This window comes from Carcharodon carcharias, chromosome 1 (genome assembly GCF_017639515.1).
Source record: "Carcharodon carcharias isolate sCarCar2 chromosome 1, sCarCar2.pri, whole genome shotgun sequence".
Classification (NCBI taxonomy): domain Eukaryota; kingdom Metazoa; phylum Chordata; class Chondrichthyes; order Lamniformes; family Lamnidae; genus Carcharodon; species Carcharodon carcharias.
In genome coordinates, this window is record NC_054467.1 from 108589618 (window position 1) to 108607563 (window position 17946).

A 17946-nucleotide genomic window follows, 5' to 3' on the forward strand; every position below is an offset into this window, starting at 1 on the left:
TCCCAAAAAATCAAAAGGATCTATAATTACTGTCTAAACACAATGAGACTATAGTTTGCCACTAGTTATGCTCAAATGTTACAGAAATTTTCAATGAGGACAGAAGCCAGGTTATAGGTCAGGAGTAGGTCACCAGCCCATTGAGTTCTCTACCTCAAGGGTAGAAGATATATTTAAGGCTGAGATAGACAGATTTTTGGTGTCTCAGGGAAACAAAGACTATGGGGAGTGGTGGGAACGTGGAGTTAAGGCAGGAGATCATCCATGATTGTGTTGAATGAGGAAGAGATTCGAGGGGCCAAACATTATACATTCTTATGTTATGAGCCTACTCCAGCATTCAACAATATCATAAAAGCAAAATACTGCGGATGCTGGAAATCTGAAATAAAAAGAGAAAATACTGGAAAAAACTCAGGAGGTCTGACAGCACCTGTGGAGAGAGAAACAGAGTTAATGCTTCGAGTCTGTATGACCCTTCTTCAAAGGCTCTGACCTTCTCCTCTCTGAATCTGAAGGTTCTGTACTCATCAAAGGACTCTATGTCATAGCCATACATCCCCAACTCAATGAATTTCGGGCTCGGCACGATGCTGAACTCTTCTTCCGCTGCCTTTGGCTCTGTGCTCATTTCTTTGGACACGAGTCCTCCCTCCGTTCAACTGATCCTTTCACCTGCCTCCAGTATTCTCCCTCTACCTGGACCCCTCCCTCTGGCCTCTTACCTGCTCTTGATCTTTTCATCAAGAACCGTCAGCGTGGCATTGACCATTTCAATTACTCTGCTCCTCTCACCCACTCTAACCTGTCTCCTTCTGAATTTGCTGTATTCCATTCTCTTAGGTCCAACCTGGACTTTATCAAACCTGCCGACAAGGATGGCGCAGTTATTGTTTGACGTACTGACCTCTACCTCGCAGAGGCTGAGCGCCAACTCAGTCACTTCTTCCTACCTCCCCCTGGACCACGACCCCCACCACCGAGCATCAAGCCATTGTTTCCAGGACTGTCAGTGACCTCATCTGCTCGGGAGATCTTCCCTCCACGGCTTCCAACTTCAAAGTCTCCCAAACCCAGACAGCCTGCTTCTACCTCCTTCCCACGATCCACAAACAGGATTGTCCCTGTAAATCCATTGCGTCAGCCTGCTCCTGCCCCACGGAACTCATTTCTTCCCCTCTTGATTCCATTCTCTCTCCTTGTCCAGTTTCTTCCCACATACATCCACGATTCATTCAACAATATCATGGCTAATCTGCAATTTAATTCCATATACCAGCCTTTTCCCCATATCCCATAATACTTCTGGATAACAAAAGTCCATCACTCTCAGGTTTTAAACATTTACAAGCCACTTTGTAATAAGTGCATTAGCAGACGAGTGTCCCAAATTTCTACCACCCTTTGTTTAGAAGCATTTCCTAATTTCACTTCCAAAAAAGTCTAATTTCTAGGTTGTGTTCTAGTCTTAAAACTCCCCAGTATGCAGAAATATGGTGAATAAGGGAAACAGATAGAGATCCAAGCACAGCTTTGTTTAGCCAAAGCATGACTTGCACTCCTTGTTTTCTGGGCCGGCATAATTTTTTTGATATTTTCGGTACTAGATTGTGTTCATATTTGATTTGTGTGTTGTATCCCAATTCTCTAAGGACCTCCACTGTTTTTATTTTTTCACCATTTAGAAAGTACCCAGCACTATCCTTTTGCGGTCCAAGCGGGTGACCTCACATTTTCTAACATCAGAATCTATTTGCCATTCTTTTGCCCACTTATTGCCCATCTATTGTGCTCACAATACCACCTATCCAGATTTGCTGGTGACAAAAAGATATGTGGCTTTCTACCCCAAAGTCTTATTAAATACAGTGAATAGTTGAGACTACAACATAAACCTTTGGGGCACACCACTTGTCACATTCAGTAACTGCCCATTATCACTACTCTGACTCACCATTCAGCTAGTTTCCTAACCCGGTTGATAATTTGCCTTCAATTCAATAGGCTTTAGTCTCTTATGAGGAACTTTATGAAATGCCTTCAGGAAAGCCATATAAATAACATCCATATACATTAATAAAAACAAAAAAACTGCGGATGCTGGAAATCCAAAACAAAAACAGAATTACCTGGAAAAACTCAGCAGGTCTGGCAGCATCGGCGGAGAAGAAAAGAGTTGACGTTTCGAGTCCTCATGACCCTTCGACAGAACTTGAGTTCGAGTCCAGGAAAGAGCTGAAATATAAGCTGGTTTAAGGTGTGTGTGTGGGGAGCGGAGAGATAGAGAGACAGAGAGGTGGAGGGGGGGGTGTGGTTGTAGGGACAAACAAGCAGTGATAGAAGCAGATCATCAAAAGATGTCAACGACAATAGTACAATAGAACACATAGGTGTTAAAGTTAAAGTTGGTGATATTATCTAAACGAATCATCCATCCATTCTTAATTAGCACATTCGTTTAGATAATATCACCAACTTTAACACCTATGTGTTCTATTGTACTATTGTCGTTGACATCTTTTGATGATCTGCTTCTATCACTGCTTGTTTGTCCCTACAACCACACCCCCCCCTCCACCTCTCTGTCTCTCTATCTCTCCGCCCCCCACACACACACCTTAAACCAGCTTATATTTCAGCTCTTTCCTGGACTCGAACTCAAGTTCTGTCGAAGGGTCACGTGGACTTGAAACGTCAACTCTTTTCTTCTCCGCCGATGCTGCCAGACCTGCTGAGTTTTTCCAGGTAATTCTGTTTTTGTTATCCATATACATTACTCCATCCACAAACTACAACCAACTCTTCAACCAACCTACCCTCTACAGGTCTGTGCTGGGTCTCTCTGAGCTGACATGCTTCAAGGTATTCAGTTACCTTGCCCTGAACAATTTCCTGACAGATGTTAAATTCAATATGGAAAACTAAAAGTTGCTGCTTGAGATGCTTTGTGAAAATAGGATCTTTTTCACTGGCTCACCACTGAAATACACTGAATAGCATGGTGTTACTGCACTTGAATGGTAGATAAACTAAACTTGCCACAGAGAATTAGGATTGGTCTGAAGCAAGGAGCCTGTTTTGGAGCCATTTAAGGACCATACATATTTAAGCCTGGGTTAAACTTGAAAGATATTCTTTTAATCATGTTCTAAGGGTGAATTACTACCAAGGAACTGCATTGGCACTGAAAAATTATTTCCAAGTGTGGAATTGGATATTTTAACTTAAATAAGCTTTTCTTTCGTCTCAATCTCTCTTTCTTTCTGTATCCAGTTTGACATTTACCCACCAATTACTCTTTCTTTTGTCCTTGTGCTGGGATACTCCATTCACTCAGGTCCCAGGTTCCTGGTTTCCCTTGCTGACATTACCAGCTCTCAAATTCAGCAACCTGCCACTAACCTGAACATGCAAGAGCAAAACCAAAGGACAATGTTGGATTCACTCCTACAGCAAATTGTGGCCCCATGATCTTTGAAACTTCTAGCCGCATGGGACCATTTCCAGTCCCCAGTGTTCATGGATCTTCTTAACAAAAGATGTAAAGTATTCAAGTTTTCTTTTAAATCCCAAATTATTGCCCCACTGTCTCATCTGCATCTACTCTGCCCTTCAATCAAGGCTGATTTGTACCTCAAGAGGGAGCAGTGATGTAGAGGTAATGTCACTAGATTCCTAGCCTAGAGGCCCAGGTTAAAACATTGGGGACATGGGTTCAAATTCCATTGTGGTAGCTGATGGAATTTAAAATCAATAAATTACTAAATTTAATAAATCTGCCATTGAATGGTGACCATGAAATAGATTGATGAACCAGATGGGCTTTAGGACAGTGTCCTGTAGGGAAGGAAATTTGCCATTTTTAAACTGGTCTGGCCCACTTGTGACTCCAGACCCACAGCAACATGGTCGACTCTTAAAAGGCCAAGCAAGCCATTCAGTTGTATCAAACTGCTACAGAAACGTCAAAAAGGAATAAAAACAAATGGACTAAGAACCAGAAAAGACAATGTCACACCCAGCCCTGACAACCCTACGAAGTCCTCATGACTAACATTTGAGGCCTTGTGTCAAAATTGGGAGAGTTGTCCCACAGACTAGTCGAGCGACAGCCCGACAGTCATATGCCCTGAATCATAACTTACAGCCAATATCCCAGGCACAACCAACAACACCCCTGGACATAATCTGTCTCAAAAGCATGACAGACCCACCAAAGGTGGTGGCACAAAGTTATACATTCAGGAGAAAGTTAGCCTCAGAGTCTAACAGCATCAGGTCAAACGTGGGTGAGGAAACCACCTACAGATTACCATCTACCGCTTTCCCTCAGCTGATGAATCAGTACTCCATGTTGAATATCACTTGGAAGAAGCAAGTGATGTGGCAGGGAGACAATGTACTCTGGGTGAAGGCGTCAATGTCCATTAGCAAGAGTGGCTCGGTAACACCATTACTGCCCAAGCCCTGAAGGACAAATCTGCCAGACTACTCCTGCATCAGCTGCTAAGGGAAATGAGGGGGAAAAAATCTATTAGATTTTGTCCTCACCATTCTACCTGACATAGATGCATCTGTCCATAGCTGTACTGGGAGTGACCACTGCACAGTCCTTGTGGAGCTGAAGTCTTGTCTTCACGTTGAGGATACTCTCCATCACATTGAGTGACACTTCTCCAGGCAGATCGAGCAACTCAAAACTAGATATCCATGAGGCACTGTGGGCTAATCAGCAGCACCAGAACTGCATTCAGCCACAATTTGCAACCTCATGGCCCAGCATATCCCTCACTCTACCATACTGTCAAGCAAAGGGTCAAGCCTGGTTCAATGAGGAGTGCAGGACAGCATGCCAGGAGCAGCACCAGGCATACCTAAAAATTAGGTGTCAATCTGGTGAAGCAACAAAACAGGATCGCTTGCATGCCAAACAGCAGATGCAGCATGCGTGAGACAGAATTAAGTGATTCCAAAGACATGAATTGTGATAGACAATTAAACTAACCAGAGGCTCCCGACTCTTGATGATGGGGAAGCCCAAAATTTTAGTGCAAAGGGCAAGGTTGAAACATTGGCAACCATCTTCAGCCAGAAATGCAAGTAGATGACCCATCTCAGCCTCCTCCTGTGATCCCCAGCATCACAGATACCTATATTCAGCCAATCCAATTTACTCCATGTGGTATCAGATAACAGCTGAAGGCACTGGATACTGCAAGGGCTATGGGCCCTTGGCAGCAGTCCTGAAGATTTGCGTTCAAGATTTGGCCACACCCTTAGGAAGTTATTCCAGTACAGCTACAACACTGGCATTCACTTGACAATGTGAAAAATTGCCCAGGTACATACTGTTCAAAAAAAGGGCAAATCCAATCCAATCAATTACCACCTCATCGGTCTACTCATGATTAAAGTGACAGAAGGTGTCATCAATAATGCTATCAAGTGGCACTTACACAGCAATGGCCTCTCGCTGATGCACAGTTTGGGTTCCTCCAGGGCCATTCGGCTCTTGACCTCATTATAATCTTGGTCCAAACATGGACACAATACAAGTTTAGCTCAAGGAGTGGTGAGAGTGACTGCACTTGACATCAAGACAGCCTTTGGCCAAGTGCGGCATCAAGGAGCCCTAACAAAGTCAATGTGAACAGGGGAAAACTCTCCACTGGTTGGAGCCATATCTAAAGCTAAGGAAGATGGTTGTGGTTGTTGGATGTTAATCAGCTCAGTGTCAGGATATCACTGCAGGAGTTCCTCAGGCTAATGTCCTAGGTCAAACCATCTTCTTCTTCTTCATCAATGATCTTCATTCTATCATAAGGACAGAAGTGGGGATGTTCGCTGATGATTGCACAATGTTCAGTATTATTCACAACTCAAGATACATGCAGCAAGATCTGAACAATATTCAGGCTTGGGCTGCAAGTGGCAAGTAGCATTTGCACCAAACAGGTGCCAGGCAATGAACATCTATAACAAGAGAGAATCCAACCATCTCCCCTTGATATTTAATGGCATTACCATCACCAAATTCCCCACCATCAACATCTGGGGGTTACTAGTGAGCAGAAACTGAACTGGACTCGCCATATAAATATTCTGGCTACAGGAGGTCAGTTGCTGTGAATTTTCGGATAAGTAACTCACCCCCTGACTTCCCAACATTCACAAGGCACAAGTCAGGAGTGTGATGGAATACTCTCCATTTGTCTGGATGAGTGCGGCTCCAATAATACTCAAAAAGCTTGACACCATCCAGGACAAAGCAGCCCACTTGATCAACACACCATTCACCACAGGCACACAGTGGCAATAGTATTACCTACTTAGCAATTAAAGTACATTTTTAAAAATAATTTGACCCAGCAAGCATGGGCATGTGTTTATGAGAATGCAAATAAAAAATTTAGTACTGTACATTTACTTTGAATGTTTTAGAAGAAAAGATTTGACTTCAAGATCTTTTAGTACCATTCCCACTGAGTTGAAGGGCCATTTTAAACGTTAACTCATTGAGGTACTACTGTTTATCACACAAGGGTTTTTAAAAGATTTAATTTGTTTATGGATGGTGAAATACATGCAGCATAGGTGACAGAGCAGTCACACACAAAATAAGGAGTGATAAAATGGAGATAGTGAAACAGGCAAGAATACTTATAAATCCTTCAGCGAGCAGTGCCGGAGCAGGTCAACATCAATTTTTCCATCCTGTCAAAAATATATAGCAATTTTCTATTTTTTAAATTAAACAAAAATATCTGTTACATTTTTTCCATCAACTCTGTTCTAACACCATACCTGTAAAGCCCAAAATACATTAAATAATGTGAAACATCACTCCAAGCGACAAAGTCTTTGTGCCACAAGCAATTCATTCAGTAATTAAATCACAAAACAGAGCATTATTTGATATTGTATTATAGTATCAGACCTCCCAACTTTCAGCTGTCTCTCTGCAAAACATTTTTCCAGACTAGGCATTACCTATGACATAAAAATTTACATTAAACATTGATCAATAGGTATTTATCATGAGAAATCATGGAATAATAGGATGATAAAAAAGGTAGTCCAAAATTACACTGGTTTGCTATGAACTTTCTTTTCAATTGAAGAATCAGCAAGGCAGGCTTCAACATTAAAAAATGCCACTATTTCTATGACAAAGAGACTGATCTTATTTACAAATGGCAAACTAAATGCAGTACCAGAAAAAAATTCTTTCTGCAGCATGTAATAAACAGTGCAATCACAGTTCTGAGCACAGTCCAACTGACGTACCTCCTGAGGCTATGTAAAATCCACTAGGTGCATATTGGGCAACCTGAACTTGATGAGCATGCTCAGTGTATACATCAGCAATTTCTGGATTCTGAAACAAGAATTTTTTTTTTTAATTTTTACACATTCTGAATTTTTAGAATAGGCACACTTGCAAATTAAACAAGTAAAAAGAAAAGGCGTTACATCAATGTTCCTTATGATGACACTTTTGTTATTGGTATAAAGAAAGTTGATTCCTTTCGGATCACCTCCAAGGACCTTTGAAACACCTCTTTCCACTTGAGGGAGGCTAGCAAACACTTTGCCTGTTGAGAAATAGAGAGAAAAACTGAGAAAGCCACAGCATCTCAAAATTCAGCAATAATGTCAAACTTAAAGTAAAATATGCAAATCTACCCTCTCCTAGATCTGAAACACCAAGATATATAATTTCAACTTTTAATATGAACTATTTGTTGAATAGATGATACTCTTAATTTATTCCAGAAACTAAGGTCTTCACCACAGTGCAGAAAAAATGTTTATAGAAGCTGGGGTGAGGATGAGAAATCTTTTGAGTAACGAAGCTGCACAATTATATGACGATGTAGCTGGGTAAATCTCCTCTTCTAAAAATCAACCATCATTTCTGAACTTCTATATTATAAATTCATGAGCTGTACATTTCTTTCAGTTAGCCAGTACTGAAATTCAGCTCAATTCAAAATCCAGCATTTGGGTACATCAAGATCTTCATGGTTTGTGGAATAGGTTACACAAGAATAGTAAGTAGCAATGTTAAGAAAGCTATCAACATTTTTCAGTTTGGTTTGGTTGTTACCACCATCTTCTCTTGGTCAACATTATGGGTTTGAGTTTATTACCTATGTTGATAACAAAGGAATGCTATGTGGTCACAGATGCAATCCTTCAGAAAAAAAGCTGAAAACTAAGGTCCCATTTACTTCTCAAAAATCTTGTTTAAAGAAAACTAGTGTGTTCATCTGATGTCTTTGGCAAAATCTCTCATCCAGTCAATATCACAAAAAAAGTCTATACTGCATGAAACACTAATACTGACATAAGCCACCATACAAATGCATGCATATAAATTCCCTGATTTAGTGAAGAGTTCTAGACTTAGGCAATTTCATTTTCCCAAGTTGTTCATCAGCTGTGGCTCAGTGATAGCACTCTCACTCATTGACTGAAGCTTGAGTTCAGGGCCAACTCCAGAAACTTGAGCACATAACCTAGACTGATATTTCAATGCAGAAATTGAGTATGCTGCACTGTCAGAGCTGACATCTTTCAGAGGAGATGTTAAACCAAGTTCCCATTTGCCTTCTGAATGTAAAATATTGCCTGGCATTATTCAAAGAGCAGGGAGTTCTTCTGGCCAAAATTTATTCCTCAATCAACATCAAACAACAGATTATCTGATCATTTCATTCATCATCAATTCTGAAAGCCTGTGAGCAAATTAGTGGCCACATTTTCCACACGAACGAATACACTTCAAAAGCATTTAATTGATCGTAAAGCACTTTGAGATGTCCTTGGGTCACAAAAGGCACTATATAAATGCAAGTCTGTCTAAGATTAAGCAAAGCCAAAAAGCTATGCATGCAAAATATTTGGAATACATATCCACTTAGAAGTGGAAAGGCCTCTGGTAGTTAAGTAAATATGTATATGCTTCCAAAATTGGCTTATGGCTGGAGCAAGTACTTGAACTTTTCAAAATACATGAATGAAGTTTGCTTACTAACCCAGCATTAGCATAGTTATAAGCAGAACAACTTAGGTGACAAATTATGATCACAGAGAATACTGATTGCTACTCCCCATGCTCCCACCCTCATGTTTTGCTGCTTCTATACATAAAGTACTAAATTTGACCACTATTATACAGTTCTTTAGTATCCCCTGTAGTTGTAACAGTTGCAGAATATGGATGATACAGTAACAAAAACAAAAACTGCTGAAAAAACTCAGCAGGTCTGACAGTATCTGTGGAAAGGAAGGCAGAGTTAGCATCTTGAGTCTGTAAGACTCCTCATCAGAACTGCAGTTTGTTTTTGTTTCAAATTTCCAGCATCCACATTTTGCTTTAATGGATGATACAGTACTTGGACACAAAAGACAACTACTATATGCATATATTCTTATCGGAAACTTTTTTTTTCGAATGGATCCTTGGGTTAAGTTGGCTGAGTGCTCCTATTAAGCTATCACCATACAGATATTAGTTTTCATGTAGATACTTGTATTCTACTTCCTGAGTGTGTAGACAAAAGTACAAGATGTGCTATATTTGAACTTTCAAAATCATTTTCTAAAAGCTTTAGTATTGAAGGTCAGGGTTCATGGTATGAGAGGTTAAATGATATGTATACAGTATTAGCTAAAGGATGCAAGACTAGAAAGATTATTCCTTATATTGGCTAGGTTTGGCTCATGGTGAACCCAGGCACCCTTTTTAGGATTTGTTCTTCAAACATAAATGACTTGAAATGTGCATAAAGACTAGTGACAATATTTACCTCTTTAAAAAAAATCAAATTTGACAGCATTACATACTGAAAAAAACACGAAAGACAGGTTTTAAGACAATAAGACTTGGTGAGTACAATCCACTGTTGATAGTGATTACAAAAGCAGAAATATGCCCCAAGCTGTAACATTTACTGTGGAACAGAACAGATGTCTACAACATCTACAATGGATAGTTTAGGTATTGCAATGCTGATAATTAAGCTTAACAGATTTTTTAAAAAAAAATCACAGGGCATGGATAACACTTGTGGCAGCATATACTCCTCCACTCCAGCTACTGAGTTGGTGACCTGTCTTATTCGGCCTGTAAACCTTGTTGGGATGGTGTTGAGTAGGGAAGTTCAGATTACAGGCCCAGCAATGATTCAAGAGTCATGATCACACTCAATGATAGAACAGGCCGGAAGGGCTAAATGACTGACTTCTATTCCGATGGTGATGTGATACAACGTTTAGGCCATGGCTTAAATAATGTACCAGCAATAATTATCAAAGTTAAATTTTCACTGATAACACCTGTGGCAAAATAATAGTTTGCATTATACTGAATATTTGCAAAAGTGTTTACAATTACTAGGTAGGGACTTAAGTAAATTGTATTTTTCCTGAATGCTCCCATTCCTTGCACAATTATTTTACTGCAAACAGGATCTTTACATTTTGGTGCATGTGACAAGTTTTATGCATTACCGGAAGTGAACATTTGTAAGTTCAAAAATATTTTAATACATTGTTAGCAAAACAGGTAACACAAATTGAAGCAACAAGCAATGGATACAAAATAACACGATAATTAGCAAAAGAATACACGATTCAACAGTTTGAAACATGTCCTGGGGTGATTTCACTCAAAAAGGAATAGTTTTTGAATTATCCACCAATTGTCGAAAAAGTTTAATATGTAATTGTACTCCACTGGAAATCTATTATACTTAAATCTAAATAAAAATTAAAGATGACAGTACAGAAAGTGTGCATAAAAAAGCTGGGAGGCTCTCAACTTTAATCTGCATGTGGGTGGGGATAAAGATCGATCTCAAATTATCTGTTGAATAAACCACTAAAACATGTAACTATTCTCGGGAGATGTGTCCTTTGCCAAATACCTTTCAGGTTGTAAAAATGAATATATAAAGGGGAAAACAGGACACTTGTTAACTCCCTAATCACAGCGTACTGAATTTGCTGACCAACCCAAAAGATACGCCCTTCCTTTTGGTTACTCCTGAATTAGCAGAAACCCTGCAGCGGCTGGAATGCACTGTCAAGTTTGAACCAGTTTAAAACGAGGGGGGAAATGAGAAAGAGGAAGGGAAGGGTAAACCGCCCACACACACACAGCCACAGACGGGTGAGGTTCCACTTTACGTTTGCCTCTCTCTCCTGGGAATCCCGGCCCAGCACTGGGACACGGGCCAGGGTCAGCCTCACCCCAGCTTTCTCCCACCTGAAGGCTCCGCTATCACAACCCCCATCGCTAGAGACAGAACCCGGACCGGTAGTACTCGCCTACCAACACTTACTCAGTTCGTAAGGCATCTCCGCTCGCTGAGCTGCACACACCGGGAGCCGGTACAGACAGGGCAGAGAGCAGGGGCGACTGGTACTCGGTCGGTAACACTAAACACAACCTCCCTCCGCCTCCCCTGGACACGGCCTCCTTTCCTTGCAGGATTCACAGACAGGGCGGAGGCAGTGAGCACTGCAACCCGGAAACAGGCGCTCGCTCCCTCACTGCCTCGCCGCTTTGACCAAATATAGTCAAAGCCGCTTGATCGGCCGCGGCTCTGAGCCCGAGCACAAACCACCGCCTCCTCCATCGCCTGACGCTACGTAGGTGACGTCAGCGCGCGCGCGTTGCAGTCGCGCCACGCTCTTGGGTAACCTGCGCTGAGGGGGTGGGGGGAGGTCTGGCTAGTGCCCACTGGCCCCCGTCGGGTTGGGGAGGATGTATCAGTGGCCCAGCTTGAGCCGGCTGGAACATTGGGAGAGCAGTACCAGGTGCTTGTGCAGCTTTTCAGGAATAGCAGTTCTAAAAAGGGAAAGCGAAATCCCACCAGGGGTTCCTTGCAGGCTGTTCTTGAGAGCTTCCTCGTTGCCTTTTATGGAATAGAACTTGTCTGGGGCCCTTGCAAGGCAAGTAACAGACATGGGGGCAGACTCAATAACTTGCACTTATAAAAGTGCATGCAACAAGACGCTTCATAATCAGAGCAAGGACATCTTAGGACAACTGATCAAAAGCTTAGTCAAATTAAGGAATGTTTTAAAAGAGAAGAGAGGCCGTGAGGCTTGCAAAGCCAATTTCCGAGTTTAGGGCCCAGATCGTTGAATGCATAGCTGCCAAAGAAGGGCCAAAAGGAGTTGGAGAGGGTGGGGTGTACAAGAGTCCAGAGTTGTCGAAACAGTTTTCGAAGGGTAATAGGACAGCAGTTTATGGTCTAAGGAGGAGTGAAGCCAAGGACGGATTTAAACCAAAGGGTAAGAATTTGAATTCAGGGCATTGACTGACCGGGACCAATGTAGTTCACGCCTTGGGATGAAAAGTGATTGGGACTTGGTGCAAGTTAAGCAGGGGTTTGGATGAGATTGAACTATATATATGTTTTGAGTAAAAAATGATAGGAAAGAATTGAAAAAATCAAGACTAAAGGTTACAAAAACAGGGATTCGGTTTCAGACAAACAGACAAATCCTGCTCCACACACTGGAAGAGGATTTGAAATAGTATCACCTGGTGTATTTGAGTGTGTGGAAATATTGTGTGTATTTGTGGGTCCTAAATGGAAAAAAATAGCCTGGACCCCTTTTATTGTTTCAACTGTTCTTTGGGAGGGGGAGGCAGAGAGATGAGACAATAAGAACAGTGGCAGGAAGTCATCTCAGTTTCCAAATATCCTGGCAGCTCACTAGTCAGATGGGTAGGAATTGTGGGGTCATCATTGACCAGGAATTTAACTAGACCAGCCATATAAATATTGTGGCTACAAGAATAGAAGACGCTGGGAATTCTGTGGTGAATAACTCACCTCATCTCGCACAACCTGTCCAGCATCTACAAGGTAGAGGTGTGATGGAATACTCTCCACTTGCCTGGATGAATGTGGCTTGAACAACCGTTGAAAAAGCTCAACACTATGCAGGACAAAGCAACCCACTTGATCAGCACCTGGTACCACACCTTAAGCATTCACTCCGTCCAACTCTGACACAGTAGCGGCAGGGCGTATCACATTCAAGACACACTGGAGCAATCACCAAGGTTCCTTCAAGACTTTACAAACCCTCAACCTCTGCCACCTAGAAGGCCAAGGGTAGCAGATGTATGGGAACACCATAATCTGCAAATTCCCCACTAAGCCACATGCCATTCTGACTTGGAACTATATTGCTGTTCCTTCATTGTCACTGAATTATTCTGGATTACCGTTCCCAGCAGCATTGTGGGTGTAATTACGCCAGATGGATTGCAGCAGTTCAAGAAGATAGCTTGCCAGCACCTTCTCAATGGTGATTAGGGCTGGACTCAATAATTAACCAATCACTGCCCTCCACCTGTATATACTTAACTTTAATTTATTCAATTAAAACTGGGACCTTGCCAGAATCCAGGGAATTTTGGAAGATTACAACCACTATCTCTGCAGCCACTACTTTTAAGATCTTAGGATCCAGGGGACTTATGATATTCATAGAGTGTATTTGGGACAGTTTCCTAGAACAATATGTTATGGATCCAACCAGGGATCAGGCTATTTTGAACTTGGTAATGTGTAATGAGGCAGGTTTAATATATGATCCCAGATTAAAAGATTCCCTAAGAAACAGTGACCATAACATGGTAGAATTTAGCATTCCGTTTGAGTGTGAGAAACCTGGGTCAGAAACAACTGTGCTAAACTTAAATAAGGGTAATTACAAAGGAACGAGGGCAGAATTGGCAGGAGTGGACTGTGAAAGGAGTTTAGCAGAAAAGACATTTGATGAATAATAGCAGACGTTTAAGAAAATAGTTCATGACTCACAACAAAGATATATCTCAGTGAGGAAGAAGGATTCTAGGAAGGGGATAAATCAACCATGATTAACCAAAGAAGTTAAGGACTGTATCAAATTGACAGAAAAAAACATACAATGTGACAAAGATCAATGGTAAGTCAGAGGGAAAGTTTTTAAAACCAACAGAAAATGACCAAAAGAAAAATAAAGAGGTCGAAAATAAACTTGGAAGCTAAACTAGCAAGTAATATAAAAACAGACAGTAAGATCTTCTTTAAATATATAAAAAGGAAGAGAGAGGCCAAAGTCAATATAGGCAGGAGAAATAATAATGGGGAACTAGGAAATGGCAGAGCAGTTGAATAAATACTTTGCATCAGTCTTCACGGTTGAAGACACTACCAGCATTCCAAAAACACTAAATGATCAAGGGGCAAAAGTGGGGGAGGAAATAAATACAATAACTATCCCTAGAGATAAAGTACTGGGGAGACTAATGGGGCTAAAGGCCGATAAGTCCCCTGGACCCGATGGGTTGCATCCTAGGATATTAAAGGAAGTAGCTGCAGAGAAAGCGGATGCACTGGTAGTAATCTTCCAAGAATCCTTAGATTCTGGAAAAGTCCCTGAGGATTGGAAAACTGCCAATGTAGCATCCTTATTCAAAAAGGGAGGGAGACAAAAAACAAGTAACTATAGGCCAGTTAGCTTAACATCCGTCATTGGGAAAATGTTAAGAGTCTATTGTAAAGGATGTAATAGAGCATTTAGAAATGCATAATATAGTCAAGCAGAGTCAGCATGGCTTCATGAAGGGGAAATCATGCCTGACAAATTTATTAGAATTCCTTGAGGAGGTAACAAGCAGGATAGATAAAGAGGAACCAGTGGATGTAATATATTTGGATTTCCAAAAGGTGTTCGATAAGGCTACTTAATAAGATAAGAGCCTAAGGTGTTGGGGGTAGTATATTAGCATGGATAAAGGATTGGCTAACTGATAGAAGACAGTTGGAATATGGGGGGCATTTTCAGGATGGCAGCATGTAACTATTGGAGTGCCACAGGGATCAGTGCTGGGGCCACAATTATTTACAATATATATTAATAACTTGGATGAAGAAAATTAATGTACAATCGCCAATTTTCCGGATGACAAAAATAGGTAGGAAGGCAAGTGGTAAGGATGACACAAAGTCCACAGAAGGATATAGACAGGTTAAGTGAGTGGGTAAAAATGTGGCAGATAGAATATATTGTGGGAAAATGTGAGGTTATGCACTTTGGCAAGATGAATAGAGGAGCTGAATATTACTTAAATGGAGAAAGACTGCAGAAAGCTGCAGCACCGAAGGATTTCGGGTTCCTCGTGCATGAATCCCAAAAAGTGTACATACAAGTTCAGTGGGTTATAGGGAAGGCAAATGGAATGTTGGCCTTTATTTCAAAGGAAATGGAGTCTAAAAATAGGGAAATCTTTCTAAAATTATACAAGGCACCAGTTAGACCACACCTAGAATACTATGAACAGTTTTTGTCCCCTTATCTAAGGAAAGATGTACGGGCATTGGAGGCAGTCCAGAGAAGGTTCACTAGTTTGATTCTGGGTATAGAGGGATTTTCTTATGAAGAGAGGTTGAGTAGGTTGGGCCTGTACTCATTGGAGTTTAGAAAAATGAGAAGTGACCTTATTGAAACATATAAGATTCTTAGGGGGCTTGACAGGGTAGATGCTGAGAGGTTGTTTCCCCTTGTGGGAGCCTGTAGGACTAGAGGACATAATCTCAGAGTGAGGGGTCACCCATTGTAAGACAGAGATGAGGAGGAATTTCTTCTCTTAGAGGGTAGTGAATCTGTGGAATTCTTTACCGCAGAGAGCTGTAGAGGCTGGTGGGGTCATTATGTACATTCAAGGTTGAGATAGACAAGATTTTTAATCAGTAAGGGAATCAAGGGTTATGGGGAACAGGCAGAAAAGTGGAGTTGAGGATTATCAGATCAGCCATGATCTCATTGAATGGTGGAGCAGACTCAAGGGTAGAATGGCCTACTTCTACTCCTATGTCTTATGATTAGCCCTTAGTTCCATTAGTTTTCCTAGTCATTAATTGTGATTGTTTTAATTTCCTTCCCACCTTTGCCTCTTCATTTCCTAATAATCTAGGGATGCATTTTGTTTCTTTTACCATGAACACAGATGTTAGAGATCCAATTGTGGAGTGGGGCTGGGAACTACAACTCGTGACGTGCCTCTGGAGTTGCTGCACAATGGCGAACCGGAAGCGGGCGCCCCAGGCTATGTGAAAAGAGAAAAATGAAAAAACGGCATGAAAACCTGGATCATGTGGTCGGAAACAGAGCACCATAATCCAAAGGGAGAGGGGACAGGGAGAGGTCCCAGTTAAGAAGAAAGAGGAGCAGAGAAAAACACTCCAAGCATAAAAAGGGCTGCAGTTGGCAGAATTTAAGCAGTGAGGGCACAAGAGAGTCCCTTGTTAGGAAAAATAGATAGTTTAAGTCAATTATTTTGGCATTTGAGGGTGTTAGGAATGAGTTTTGCTGTTCAAGTTTAAATTTGATTTGTATTTCTGCATTTGTGTGTTAAGAAAAGGTCAAGTTGCGTTTTTGTTTCATTTTAAAAGGTACATGCATTCTAATGAGTTTTCCAACTGTAAGGGGAGTTGCGCAAACACAAGAGTAGAAAAACATGGGCTGTTGCCTAGCAACGGGGCCCAAAGAAGCAGGACCCTCCCACAGATACACACACAAGAAACTAGAAACAGCAATTTGATTTGGAAGCTGTTTGAGTTCAGTCAATTTTGAAGACAGCTGTCAAGCAGAAACAACCTAGAAGGAGCAAATAGCCAGTACCAAGCTAAAGTTGGTTGGAAGTAGCTGCCAGAGAGAGACTGGAACAAAGGGACAGATAACCAGTCTCAAGCTAGAGGACGAAAGTCCCAAAACCCAGGGGTGTGAAACAGGAGAAAGTCCCAAGCAGCCCTTCTAGTCAAAGGAAGGACAGGAACTTGGAAAAGTTCCTGGAGTTAAGAGTGAGGAGCAAAGAAATGCTCAAAGCTTCAAGAGGTAAAGGCTTGTGAGAAACAAGAAGGTACAAAGAGACAACTGAAGTTCTGTAACTCTTTGCTATGGGCATATGAAGCAGTGGTGTACTGTTGACAGCTGAATCAGTGAGAGAGTACGTGGAGGAAAGTTTGAATGCATGTGGTGACCCAGGGAAGAGGAACATTGGAAGTGGAGTTTGAAGCCCTGGAGGTGAACCCTTGAAGAAGGCTTCTGAGAGAAAGTGTTGGTTTGAGAGAAGATTCCAAGGCGAGTTCTTGGAGAATGGAGATTGGAACTCTCATGTGAAAGACGGAGTTCAGTGAGACTGATTGGCTCATGGTGTAACAAGAGTTTGGAGGGAGTTGAGAAGCGATGCATAGCATCTGTTTGGGATGACATCTGTCAATTGGTTTCAGAGTGTGGTGTGCCTTACTACAGGTTGCCAATTGGTTTACATGGACTGTACTTACTGTGAATATTAGAGTTTAAGATATATTTATAACTTGTGTTATCCTTACAAATCTGTGTATGTCTGTAAAGGTATAGTTGTGGGTGAAGGAGTATTGTAACATAGTTTACATTTTCTTGTTTAGTAAATGTTTTATGCTTTTGTTAAAAGTTCATTAGCTGACTCCGGTGACTCTGTTCAGTAGCCCCTCTCCACATATCTAAACAAACAAATAAAAGTTACAATATATCAAGCTGGGTTCCACTCTGGGATCAGGCTTGTCCAGTGGCAACCTCAGCTGGGGATCATAACACCCTGTTGATCAAAGAGGGCTCAGGAGAAGCCCTGGAGATCAAAGGGTGCTCTAGAGAAGAAGCACTGAAGATCCAAGAAGACACCAGAAGGTTGGTGACTCCGTGCTGCAGACCACTGGGGCAAATATAATCCTTTGGAACAGTAGTGTTCTGCTTGGTGCAGTCAGAGCTAAATTTGTGCTGGTGAGTTGGTCTTGGGAATTGAGGGGAACGGAGTCTCGGGAGATGAGATTGAAACCCTCTGAGGTGGGCCGTTGTTGAGGCCGTCTCAGTTAAAGCAACGTTTAGAGAGAA

The 17946-nt window shown here is 41.5% G+C and overlaps 1 protein-coding gene and 1 long non-coding RNA gene across 2 annotated transcripts in view; one reads left to right on the plus strand and one right to left on the minus strand.

The window, feature by feature from the left end:
• The window catches only part of wdr1 (WD repeat domain 1), a 52247-nt gene extending 40671 nt beyond the window's left edge, over positions 1–11576 (minus strand). The window contains exons 1-3 of the mRNA XM_041187841.1: positions 11352–11576; positions 7474–7595; positions 7288–7378 (exon numbers count right to left, since the gene is read on the minus strand). Of these exons, the coding sequence (XP_041043775.1) occupies positions 7288–7378; positions 7474–7595; positions 11352–11367 (229 nt within the window). The 5' untranslated portion in view covers positions 11368–11576. The remainder of the gene's footprint in view (positions 1–7287; positions 7379–7473; positions 7596–11351) is intronic.
• A 624-nt stretch (positions 11577–12200) lies between these two features.
• On the plus strand, positions 12201–17511 carry LOC121277953. Its single transcript, XR_005943024.1, has 2 exons — positions 12201–12309; positions 16025–17511. It is a non-coding gene; the product is annotated as an uncharacterized LOC121277953 (long non-coding RNA).
• The last annotated feature ends 435 nt before the right edge of the window (positions 17512–17946 follow it).